Source organism: Ascaphus truei, unplaced genomic scaffold (assembly GCF_040206685.1).
Source record: "Ascaphus truei isolate aAscTru1 unplaced genomic scaffold, aAscTru1.hap1 HAP1_SCAFFOLD_257, whole genome shotgun sequence".
Lineage (NCBI taxonomy): Eukaryota > Metazoa > Chordata > Amphibia > Anura > Ascaphidae > Ascaphus > Ascaphus truei.
This window is the reverse complement of record NW_027455503.1, coordinates 29,415-42,591: the sequence shown is the minus strand read 5'-3', so window position 1 is coordinate 42,591 and position 13,177 is coordinate 29,415. Positions and strand designations below refer to the sequence as shown.

Here is a 13,177-nt window from a genome sequence, read left to right as displayed (position 1 = left end):
GAGCGGCCTGTGAGAGAGAGCGGCCTGTGAGAGAGAGCGGCCCGTGAGAGAGAGCGGCCCGTGAGAGAGAGCGGCCTGTGAGAGAGAGCGGCCCGTGAGAGAGCCGGGAGGACGTCTCACCAGCTGCTGGACGCCCTGTGCTGCTGCGCGTGTAGAGTAGTAATGAGTAATGAGTAACATCTGCTCAAACTCCTGGTGATCTCGAGAATTCACCTCTGCGGATTTACCCAGATTCCCACACTGCAGAGAGAGAGAGAGTCACTATACACAGGGAGAGAGTCACTGTACACAGGGAGAGTCACTGTACACAGGGAGAGAGTCACTGTACACAGGGAGAGAGTCACTATACACAGGGAGAGAGTCACTGTACACAGGGAGAGAGTCACTGTACACAGGGAGAGAGTCACTGTACACAGGGAGAGTCACTGTACACAGGGAGAGAGTCACTGTACACAGGGAGAGAGTCACTATACACAGGGAGAGTCACTGTACACAGGGAGAGAGTCACTGTACACAGGGAGAGTCACTGTACACAGGGAGAGAGTCACTGTACACAGGGAGAGAGTCACTATACACAGGGAGAGTCACTGTACACAGGGAGAGAGTCACTGTACACAGGGAGAGTCACTGTACACAGGGAGAGAGTCACTGTACACAGGGAGAGAGTCACTATACACAGGGAGAGTCACTGTACACAGGGAGAGAGTCACTATACACAGGGAGAGAGTCACTATACACAGAGAGAGAGTCACTGTACACAGAGAGAGTCACTGTACACAGGGAGAGAGTCACTGTACACAGGGAGAGAGTCACTATACACAGGGAGAGAGTCACTGTACACAGGGAGAGAGTCACTGTACACAGAGAGAGTCACTATACACAGGGAGAGTCACTGTACACAGGGAGAGAGTCACTATACACAGGGAGAGAGTCACTGTACACAGGGAGAGAGTCACTATACACAGGGAGAGAGTCACTGTACACAGGGAGAGAGTCACTGTACACAGGGAGAGAGTCACTATACACAGGGAGAGAGTCACTGTACACAGGGAGAGAGTCACTATACACAGGGAGATAGTCACTGTACACAGAGAGAGTCACTGTACACAGGGAGAGAGTCACTGTACACAGAGAGAGTCACTGTACACAGGGAGAGAGTCACTATACACAGGGAGAGAGTCAATGTACACAGAGAGAGTCACTGTACACAGGGAGAGAGTCACTGTACACAGGGAGAGAGTCACTGTACACAGGGAGAGAGTCACTGTACACAGGGAGAGTCACTGTACACAGAGAGAGTCACTATACACAGGGAGAGAGTCACTGTACACAGGGAGAGAGTCACTGTACACAGGGAGAGAGTCACTGTACACAGAGAGAGTCACTGTACACAGGGAGAGAGTCACTGTACACAGGGAGAGAGTCACTGTACACAGGGAGAGAGTCACTGTACACAGGGAGAGAGTCACTGTACACAGAGAGTCACTGTACACAGGGAGAGAGTCACTGTACACAGGGAGAGAGTCACTGTACACAGGGAGAGAGTCACTATACACAGGGAGAGAGTCACTGTACACAGGGAGAGAGTCACTGTACACAGAGAGAGTCACTGTACACAGGGAGAGAGTCACTGTACACAGAGAGAGTCACTGTACACAGGGAGAGAGTCACTATACACAGGGAGAGAGTCACTGTACACAGGGAGAGAGTCACTGTACACAGGGAGAGAGTCACTGTACACAGGGAGAGAGTCACTGTACACAGGGAGAGAGTCACTGTACACAGGGAGAGAGTCACTGTACACAGGGAGAGAGTCACTATACACAGAGAGAGTCACTGTACACAGGGAGAGAGTCACTGTACACAGGGAGAGAGTCACTATACACAGGGAGAGAGTCACTGTACACAGGGAGAGAGTCACTATACACAGAGAGAGTCACTGTACACAGGGAGAGAGTCACTATACACAGAGAGAGTCACTGTACACAGGGAGTGAGTCACTGTACACAGGGAGAGCGCTGTGCAGGGTGCATTACTGATATAGTATGCAGCGCTGTGCGTGGTGCGCTACTATATGCAGCGACGGTCTGCAGAGCTTACAATCTAATCACAAACATTATTATTTCCCTTTACATGTATGTGTGTGTATGTGTTACATGTATGTGTGTGTATGTGTTACATGTATGTGTGTGTATGTGTTACATGTGTGTGTGTATGTGTTACATGTGTGTGTGTGTGTGTGTGTGTATGTGTTACATGTATGTGTGTGTATGTGTGTGTGTATGTGTTACATGTGTGTGTGTGTGTATGTGTTACATGTATGTGTGTATGTGTTACATGTATGTGTGTGTGTATGTGTTACATGTATGTGTGTGTATGTGTTACATGTGTGTGTATATGTGTTACATGTATGTGTGTGTGTATATGTGTTACAAGTATGTGTGTATATGTGTTACATGTATGTGTGTGTATATGTGTTACATGTGTGTGTGTATATGTGTTACATATGTGTGTGTATGTGTTACATGTATGTGTGTGTGTGTGTGTGTTACATGTATGTGTGTGTATGTGTTACATGTATGTGTTACATGTATGTGTGTTTGTGTATGTGTTACATGTATGTGTGTGTGTGTTACATGTATGTGTGTGCGTTACATGTAGGTGTGTGTATGTGTTACACATGTGTATGAATGTGTTACATGTATGTTTGTGTATGTGTTACATGTGTGTGTGTGTATGTGTTACATGTGTGTGTGTATGTGTTACACGTGTGTGTGTATGTGGTACGTGTGTGTGTGTGTTACATATGTGTGTGTGTGTGTGTGTGTTACATGTGTGTGTGTATGTGTTATGTGTGTGTATATGTGTTACATGTATGTGTGTGTATGTGTTACATGTGTGTGTATATGTGGTACACGTCTGTGTGTGTATGTGTTACATGTATGTGTGTGTATATGTGTTACATGTATGTGTGTGTATGTGTTACATGTATGTGTGTATGTGTTACATGTCTGTGTGTATATGTGTTACATGTATGTGTGTATGTGTTACATGTATGTGTGTGTATATGTGTTACATGTATGTGTGTGTATGTGTTACATGTGTGTGTATGTGTTACATGTATGTGTGTATATGTGTTACATGTATGTGTGTGTATGTGTTACATGTAGGTGTGTGTATATGTGTTACATGTGTGTGTATGTGTATGTATGTGTTACATGTGTGTGTATGTGTATGTATGTGTTACATGTATGTGTGTGTATATGTGTTACATATGTGTATATGTGTTACATGTGTGTGTATATGTGTTACATGTATGTGTGTGTATGTGTGTGTATGTGTTACATGTGTTTGTATATGTGTTACATGTGTGTGTGTGTATGTATTACATGTGTGTGTATGTGTTACATGTATGTGTGTGTATATGTGTTACATGTGTGTATATGTGTTACATATATGTGTGTGTATGTGTGTATATGTGTTACATGTGTGTGTGTATGTGTTACATGTATGTGTGTGTTTATGTCTTAAATGTATGTGTGTTCATGTGTTACATGTATGTGTGTGTATATGTTACATGTATGTGTGTGTATATGTGTTACATGTATGTGTGTGTTACATGTATGTGTTACATGTATGTGTTACATGTATGTGTGTGTATGTGTTACATGTGTGTGTATGTGTTACATGTGTGTATGTGTTACATGTGTGTGTATATGTGTTACATGTATGTGTGTGTGTTACATGTATCTGTGTATGTGTTACATGTATGTGTGTGCATGTCTTACATGTGTGTGTGTGTATGTTTTACATGTATGAGTGTGTATGTGTTACATGTGTGTGTGTATGTGTTACATGTATGTGTGTGTGTGTGTTACATGTGTGTGTGTGTGTGTATGCGTTACATGTATGTTTGTGTATGTGTTACATGTGTGTGTATGTGTTACATGTGTGTGTGTATGTGTTACATGTATGTGTGTGTATATGTGTTACATGTATGTGTGTGTATGTGTTACATGTATGTGTTACATGTATGTGTGTATATGTGTTACATGTATGTGTGTATATGTGTTACATGTATGTGTGTATGTGTTACATGTATGTGTGTGTATATGTGTTACATGTATGTGTGTATATGTGTTACATGTATGTGTGTATGTGTTACATGTGTGTGTATATGTGTTACATGTCTGTGTGTGTATGTGTGTATATGTTTTACATGTATGTGTGTGTATGTGTTACATGTGTGTGTATATGTTTTACATGTATGTGTGTGTATGTGTTACATGTGTGTGTGTATGTGTTACATGCATTTGTGCATGTGTTACATGTATGTGTGTGTATGTGTTACATGTGTGTATATGTGTTACATATATGTGTGTGTATGTGTTACATGTATGTGTGTGTATATGTGTTACATGTGTGTGTGTATGTGTTACATGTGTGTGTGTGTGTCTTACATGTATGTGTGTGTATGTGTTACATGTATGCGTGTATATGTGTTACATGTATATGTGTGTTACATGTATGTGTGTGTGTATGTGTTACATGTATGTGTGTGTGTTGCATGTATGTGTGTGATGTGTGTGTGTGTGTGTGTGTGTGTGTGTGTGTGTGTGTATTTGTTACGTGTGTGTGTGTGTGTGTGTGTGTGTGTGTGTGTGTGTGTGTTAAATGTGTGTGTGTGTGTGTGTTACATGTATGTGTGTGTATGTGTTACATGTGTGTATGTGTTACATGTGTGTGTATGTGTTACATGTGTGTCTATATGTGTTACATGTATGTGTGTGTGTGTATGTGTTACATGTATGTGTGTGTATGTGTTGTATGTGTGTGTATGTGTTACATGTGTGTGTGTATGTGTTACATGTGTGTGTGTGGCGAAAATGGGGGTAATCAGCGCATTAATAAAGGCAGTGGGCATTGGGGGTGAATGGGTTAATTTTATATGCATTGCTGTCCCCGTTTTGCAGGATAATCTATACCTGCAGTGCTGAATAACAGGAGCCGTTCCATTAAGACTGCTAATTGAGGAACGGAGTGAGCCAGCACCCTGAATTTCGGTGTGCAGCCTCAGTGTGTTACATGTGTGCGTATATGTGTTACATGTGTGTGTGTGTGTGTGTGTGTTACATGTATGTGTGTGTATATGTGTTACATGTGTGTGTGTATGTGTTACATGTATATGTACATGTATGTGTGTGTATGTGTTACATGTATGTGTATGTGTTACATGTGTGTATGTGTTACATGTGTGTGTATATGTGTTACATGTATGTGTGTGTGTTACATGTATGTGTGTGTATGTGTTACATGTATGTGTGTGTGTGTGTTACATGTATGTGTGTATGTGTGCTACGTGTGTGTGTATGTGTTACATGTATGTGTGTGCATGTGTTACATGTGTGTGTGTGTGTGTGTGTGTATGTTTTACATGTATGTGTGTGTATGTGTTACATGTGTGTGTATATGCGTTACATGTATGTGTGTGTGTGTGTGTATGTGTTACATGTGTGTGTATATGCGTTACATGTATGTTTGTGTATGTGTTACATGTGTGTGTATGTGTTACATGTATGTGTGTGTATATGTGTTACATGTATGTGTGTGTATGTGTTACATGTATGTGTGTATATGTGTTACATGTATGTGTGTATATGTGTTACATGTATGTATGTATGTGTTACATGTATGTGTGTGTATATGTGTTACATGTATGTGTGTGTATGTGTTACATGTAGGTGTGTGTATATGTGTTACATGTGTGTGTATGTGTATGTATGTGCTACATGTATGTGTGTGTATATGTGTTACATGTGTGTGTATATGTGTTACATGTGTGTGTATATGTGTTACATGTGTGTGTATATGTGTTACATGTATGTGTGTGTATGTGTTACGTGTATGTGTGTGTATGTGTGACATGTGTTTGTATATGTGTTACATGTGTGTGTGTATGTGTTACATGTATGTGTGTGTATGTGTTACATGTGTGTGTATATGTGTTACATGTGTGTGTGTGTATATGTGTTACATATATGTGTGTGTATGTGTTACATGTATGTGTGTATATGTGTTACATGTGTGTGTGTGTATATGTTACATGTATGTGTGTGTGTATATGTGTTACATGTATGTGTGTGTGTGTGTGTGTGTTACATGTATGTGTGTGTTTATGTCTTACATGTATGTGTGTTTATGTGTTACATGTAGGTGTGTGTATATGTTACATGTATGTGTGTGTGTATATGTGTTACATGTATGTGTGTGTGTGTGTGTGTGTTACATGTATGTGTGTGTTACATGTGTGTATGTGTTACATGTATGTGTTACATGTATGTGTGTGTATGTGTTACATGTGTGTGTGTATGTGTTACATGTGTGTATGTGTGTTACATGTATGTGTGTGTATGTGTTACATGTATGTGTGTGTGTTACATGTATGTGTGTGTGTGCTACATGTGTGTGTGTATGTGTTACATGTATGTGTGTGCATGTGTTACATGTGTGTGTGACTGTGTGTGTGTGTGTGTGTGTGTGTGTGTGTGTGTGTGTATGTTTTACATGTATGAGTGTGTATGTGTTACATGTGTGTGTGTGTGTGTATGTGTTACATGTATGTGTGTGTATGTGTTACATGTGTGTGTGTATATGCGTTACATGTATGTTTGTGTATGTGTTACATGTGTGTGTATGTGTTACATGCATGTGTGTGTATGTGTTACATGTATGTGTGTGTATATGTGTTACATGTATGTGTGTATGTGTTACATGTATGTGTTACATGTATGTGTGTATATGTGTTACATGTATGTGTGTATATGTGTTACATGTATGTGTGTATGTGTTACATGTATGTGTGTGTATATGTGTTACATGTATGTGTGTGTATGTGTTACATGTGTATGTGTGTGTATATGTGTTACATGTATGTGTGTATGTGTTACATGTGTGTGTATATGTGTTACATGTCTGTGTGTGTGTGTGTATATGTTTTAAATGTGTGTGTGTATATGTTTTACATGTATGTGTGTGTATGTGTTACATGTGTGTGTGTATGTGTTACATGTATGTGTGTATGTGTTACATGTATGTGTGTATATGTGTTACATGTGTGTGTGCATGTGTTACATGTATGTGTGTGTATGTGTTACATGTGTGTATATGTGTTACATATATGTGTGTGTGTATGTGTTACATGTATGTGTGTGTATATGTGTTACATGTGTGTGTGTATGTGTTACATGTGTGTGTGTGTGTATGTCTTACATGTATGTGTGTGTATGTGTTACATGTATGCGTGTGTATATGTTACATGTATGTGTGTATATGTGTTACATGTATATGTGTGTTACATGTATGTGTGTGTGTGTATGTGTTACATGTATGTGTGTGTGTTGCATGTATGTGTGTTACATGTGTGTGTGTGTGTGTGTGTATGTGTTACCTGTGCGTGCGTGTGTGTGTGTGTGTGTGTGTGTGTGTGTGTGTGTGTTACATGTATGTGTGTGTATGTGTTACATGTGTGTGTGTGTGTGTGTGTGTGTGTGTGTGTGTGTATGTGTTACATGTGTGTGTATGTGTTACATGTGTGTCTATATGAGTTACATGTATGTGTGTGTATATGTGTGTGTGTGTGTGTGTGTGTGTGTGTGTGTGTGTGTGTGTGTGTGTGTGTGTTACATGTATGTGTGTGTATGTGTTACATGTATGTGTGTGTATGTGTTGTATGTGTGTGTATGTGTTACATGTGTGTGTGTATGTGTTACATGTGTGTGTGTGTGTGTGTGTGTGTGTGTGTGTGTGTGTGTGTGTGGCAAAAATGGGGGTAATGGGGGTAATCAGCGCATTAATAAAGGCAGTGGGCATTGGGGGTGAAGGGGTTAATTTTATATGCATTGCTGTCCCCGTTTTGCAGGATAATCTATACCTGCAGTGCTGAATAACAGGAGCCGTTCCATTAAGACTGCTAATTGAGGAACGGAGTGAGCCAGCACCCTGAATTTCGGTGTGCAGCCTCAGTGTAACCCCTCAAGTACACACATATTAAAAATATAACTTTGTCATAAGGGAAACATATATTTTTGATAAAGTGCCTTTCTGTTGCAGTTTTATATGTACAGGCAGGATGCTATTGTTTCTGCCTGCCTTTGTAATGCATTAAGGACCAAATGTTTTGCATACCAGAACCAAATGTTTTGACACCTATGAGCTGGGTCACTTGCCTATGCAAGCTTGAAAGCTAGCCTGCTAGGCCCACAGCTGTAAGTCTCTCTGGAAGTTGCATATCAAAAGACCCCAGATTCGTAAAGTGTCCCTTAATCAGGATGTTTTTGAGTAGCAAATCCTGCTACTCGTCCTAGATATTTCACACCTTGGGACCAAACTCCAGACATTGCGTCCCCAGAAATGAGTGGCCCCTTTTTACTTAGCAGTGCTACCAAGCTGCTTACTGAGCATGCTCAGAGTTACCTGAGCTGGCTGTAGGATTTGCCCATGTGACATGGCAGGTTCTGATAGGAGGAAGATAATTCCTTGCCAATGGGATGAGGCTAATGTAACACTTCACAGGCCCTTGTCCTTAAAAAGGCCTGTACCCCTCATTCCTGTGTTGCTCCTGTGTTGTTCCTGTGTTGTTGCTGTTGCTGTTGTTACCTGATTTCTTCAAGCATTTAAAACTACCAGAAAAGACTTTGCACATGCACAGAAGGATTGGACTGGCTATTTATTTGGCAATTTGCAAATGGACTACAGTTTAAAGGACAATCTCCTGGTGCTTTGCACATTTCTGGACATTATCCTCTGTTTCTCTACCTGTGAGTGTAATTATTAAGTTTATTCTGCAGTTGTTGTGTGTTTGCCTATCAAGGGAATAAATCTCAGTTTATTTTGCTCAACCTGTTCTGCTCAATCAGGATCCACGAAATATAAATGTGTTATTAAGCGCGTCTCCCGTCACAGTGTGTATATGTGTTACATGTATGTGTGTGTATGTGTTACATGTATGTGTGTGTATATGGGCTACATGTATGTGTGTGTGTATGTTACATGTATGTGTTACATGTATGTGTGTATGTGTTACATGTATGTGTGTATATGTGTTACATGTATGTGTGTGTATATGTGTTACATGTATGTGTGTGTATGTGTTATATGTGTGTGTGTGTGTATGTGTTACATGTATGTGTATGTGTTACATGTATGTGTGTGTGTATGTGTTACATGAGTGTATATGTGTTACATGTGTGTGTGTGTATATGTGTTACATGTATGCATGTGTATGTGTTACATGTATGTGTGTGTTACATGTATGTGTGTTACATGTGTGTGTGTGTGTGTGTGTGTATATGTGTTACATGTGTGTGTGTGTATATGTGTTACATGTATGTGTGTATGTGTTACGTGTGTGTATATGTGTTACATGTATGTGTGTGTTACATGTATGTGTGTATGTGTGTGTTACATGTATGTGTGTGTGTATGTGTTACATGTATGTGTGTGTGTTACATGTATGTGTGTTACATGTGTGTTACATGTGTGTGTGTGTGTGTGTGTGTGTGTGTGTGTGTGTGTGTGTGTGTGTGTGTGTGTGTGTGTGTGTGTGTGTGTGTGTTACATGTGTGTGTGTATGTATTACATGTGTGTGTGTGTGTGTGTGTGTGTGTGTGTGTGTGTGTGTGTGTTACATGTATGTGTGTGTATGTGTTACATGTGTGTGTGTATGTGTTACATGTGTGTGTGTATATGTGTTACATGTATGTGTTACATGTGTGTGTATATGTGTTACATGTATGTGTGTGTGTTACATGTATGTGTGTGCATGTGTTACATGTGTGTGTGTGTGTGTATGTGTTACATGTATGTGTGTGTATGTGTTACATGTATGTGTGTGTATGTGTTACATGTATGTGTGTGTATATGTGTTACATGTATGTGTGTGTATGTGTTACATGTGTGTGTGTATATGTGTTACATGTATGTGTGTGTATGTGTGTGTATGTGTTACATGTGTGTGAATGTGTTACATGTGTGTGTGTGTATGTGTTACATGTAGGTGTGTATGTGTTACATGTGTGTGTATGTGTTACATGTGTGTGTATGTGTAACATGTATGTGTGTATGTGTTACATGTAGGTGTGTATATGTGTTACATGTAGGTGTGTATGTGTTACATGTGTGTGTATGTGTTACATGTGTGTGTATGTGTTACATGTGTGTGTGTGTGTGTGTATGTGTTACATGTAGGTGTGTATGTGTTACATGTGTGTGTATGTGTTACATGTGTGTGTATGTGTTACATGTATGTGTGAATGTGTTACATGTGTGTGTATGTATGTGTTACATGTGTGTGTATATGTGTAACATGTGTGTGTATATGTGTTACATGTGTGTGTATGTGTTACATGTGTGTGTATATGTGTTACATGTATGTGTGTGTATGTGTTACATGTGTGTGTGTATATGTGTTACATGTGTGTGTGTGTATATGTGTTACATGTATGTGTGTGTATGTATTACATGTATGTGTGTATATGTGTTACATGTGTGTGTATATGTGTTACATGTATGTGTGTGTATATGTGTTACATGTATGTGTGTGTATTTATTACATGTATGTGTGTGTGTTACATGTATTTGTGTGTGTTACATGTATGTGTGTGTGTGTATGTGTTACATGTATGTGAGTGTGTATGTGTTACATGTATGTGTGTGTATGTGTGTTACATGTATGTGTTACATGTGTGTGTGTGTATGTGTTACATGTATGTGTGTGTGTATATGTGTTACATGTATGTGTGTGTGTGTGTGTGTGTGTGTGTTACATGTATGTGTGTATATGTGTCACATGTATGTGTGTGTGTTACATGTATGTGTGTGTGTATATGTTGCATGTGTGTGTGTATGTGTTACATGTATGTGTGTGTGTATGTGTTACACGTATGTGTGTGTATGTGTTACATGTGTGTGTGTATATGTGTTACATGTGTGTGTGTGTATGTGTTACATGTATGTGTGTGTGTGTGTGTGTGTGTGTGTGTGTGTGTGTGTGTGTGTGTGTGTGTGTGTGTGTGTGTGTTGTGTGTATGTGTTACATGTATGTGTGTGTATATGTGTTACATGTATGTGTGTGTATGTGTCACATGTGTGTGTGTGTGTGTGTGTGTGTTACATGTATGTGTGTGTATGTGTCACATGTGTGTGTATATGTGTTACATGTAAGTGTGTATATGTGTTACATGTATGTGTGTGTGTATGTGTTACATGTATGTGTGTGTGTGTGTGTGTATGTTACATGTATGTGTGTGTATATGTGTTACATGTGTGTGTATGTGTTACATGTATGTGTGTATGTGTTACATGTGTGTGTATGTGTTACATGTGTGTGTGTGTATGTGTTACATGTATGTATGTGTATATGTGTTACATGTGTGTGTATGTGTTACATGTATGTGTGTGTATGTGTTACATGTGTGTGTATGTGTTACATGTGTGTATATGTGTTACATGTATGTTACATGTATGTGTGTGTATGTGTTACATGTGTGTGTATGTGTTACATGTGTTATATGTGTGTGTGTGTGTGTGTGTGTGTGTGTGTGTATGTGTTACATATGTGTGTATGTGTTACATGTGTGTGTGTATATGTGTTACATGTATGTGTGTGTATGTGTTACATGTATGTGTGTGTATGTGTTACATGTATGTGTGTGTATATGTGTTACATGTATGTGTGTGTATGTTACATGTATGTGTGTGTATATGTGTTGTTACATGTATGTGTGTGTATGTGTTACATGTGTGTGTGTATGTGTTACATGTATGTGTGTGTAGGACACATGCAGTGAGCGTGGCACTGACGTGTGCTGGGGTGGAGCCCGCCGTGGCCTCACCAGGTTGTACAGCATGTCCCGAAGGTCAGCCCACGTGTGGTACGTCTCCGCGCAGTTCATGCCGGCGGCGTTCACCATCTCCACAAAGATTCGCTTGTAGATGTTAAAGTTCTGCCAGCGACAGAACCGAGATTACATTCAGCTGAGAGGGTAACCACACTCCTACAGTGCATCATGTCTATCAATATCAAAGGGATCTGTGGCACTGCGATCATCTCCCACCTCAACCAGGCACCCACCACGTGCTGTATAGGGAGGGCTGCACACAGCACTATACAGAGGGAGGGGTCACAGAGAGGGTGCACAGTATAGGGAGGGAGCACAGAGAGGGTGCACAGTATAGGGAGGGAGCACAGAGAGGGTGCACAGTATAGGGAGGGAGCACAGAGAGGGTGCACAGTATAGGGAGGGAGCACAGAGAGGGTGCACAGTATAGGGAGGGAGCACAGAGAGGGTGCACAGTATAGGGAGGGAGCACAGAGAGGGTGCACAGTATAGGGAGGGAGCACAGTATAGGGAGGGGTCACAGAGAGGGTGCACAGTATAGGGAGGGAGCACAGAGAGGGTGCACAGTACAGGGAGGGAGCACAGAGAGGGTGCACAGTATAGGGAGGGAGCACAGAGAGGGTGCACAGTATAGGGAGGGAGCACAGAGAGGGTGCACAGTATAGGGAGGGGTCACAGAGAGGGTGCACAGTATAGGGAGGGAGCACAGAGAGGGTGCACAGTACAGGGAGGGAGCACAGAGAGGGTGCACAGTACAGGGAGGGAGCACAGAGAGGGTGCACAGTATAGGGAGGGAGCACAGAGAGGGTGCACAGTATAGGGAGGGAGCACAGAGAGGGTGCACAGTATAGGGAGGGAGCACAGAGAGGGTGCACAGTATAGGGAGGGAGCACAGAGAGGGTGCACAGTATAGGGAGGGAGCACAGAGAGGGTGCACAGTATAGGGAGGGAGCACAGAGAGGGTGCACAGTATAGGGAGGGACCACAGAGAGGGTGCACAGTATAGGGAGGGGTCACAGAGAGGATGCACAGTATAGGGAGGGAGCACAGAGAGGGTGCACAGTACAGGGAGGGAGCACAGAGAGGGTGCACAGTATAGGGAGGGAGCACAGAGAGGGTGCACAGTATAGGGAGGGAGCACAGAGAGGGTGCACAGTATAGGGAGGGACCACAGAGAGGGTGCACAGTATAGGGAGGGGTCACAGAGAGGGTGCACAGTATAGGGAGGGAGCACAGAGAGGGTGCACAGTATAGGGAGGGAGCACAGAGAGGGTGCACAG

At 41.5% G+C, this 13,177-nt stretch overlaps 1 protein-coding gene across 1 annotated transcript in view; it reads right to left on the bottom strand.

The window, feature by feature from the left end:
* The window catches only part of LOC142481358 (intraflagellar transport protein 172 homolog), a 146,799-nt gene that overhangs the window by 104,961 nt on the left and 28,661 nt on the right, over positions 1 to 13,177 (bottom strand). Inside the window, exons 5-6 of the mRNA XM_075582826.1 lie at positions 11,892 to 12,002; positions 121 to 240 (exon numbers count right to left, since the gene is read on the bottom strand). Coding sequence (XP_075438941.1) covers positions 121 to 240; positions 11,892 to 12,002 — 231 coding nt within the window. The remainder of the gene's footprint in view (positions 1 to 120; positions 241 to 11,891; positions 12,003 to 13,177) is intronic.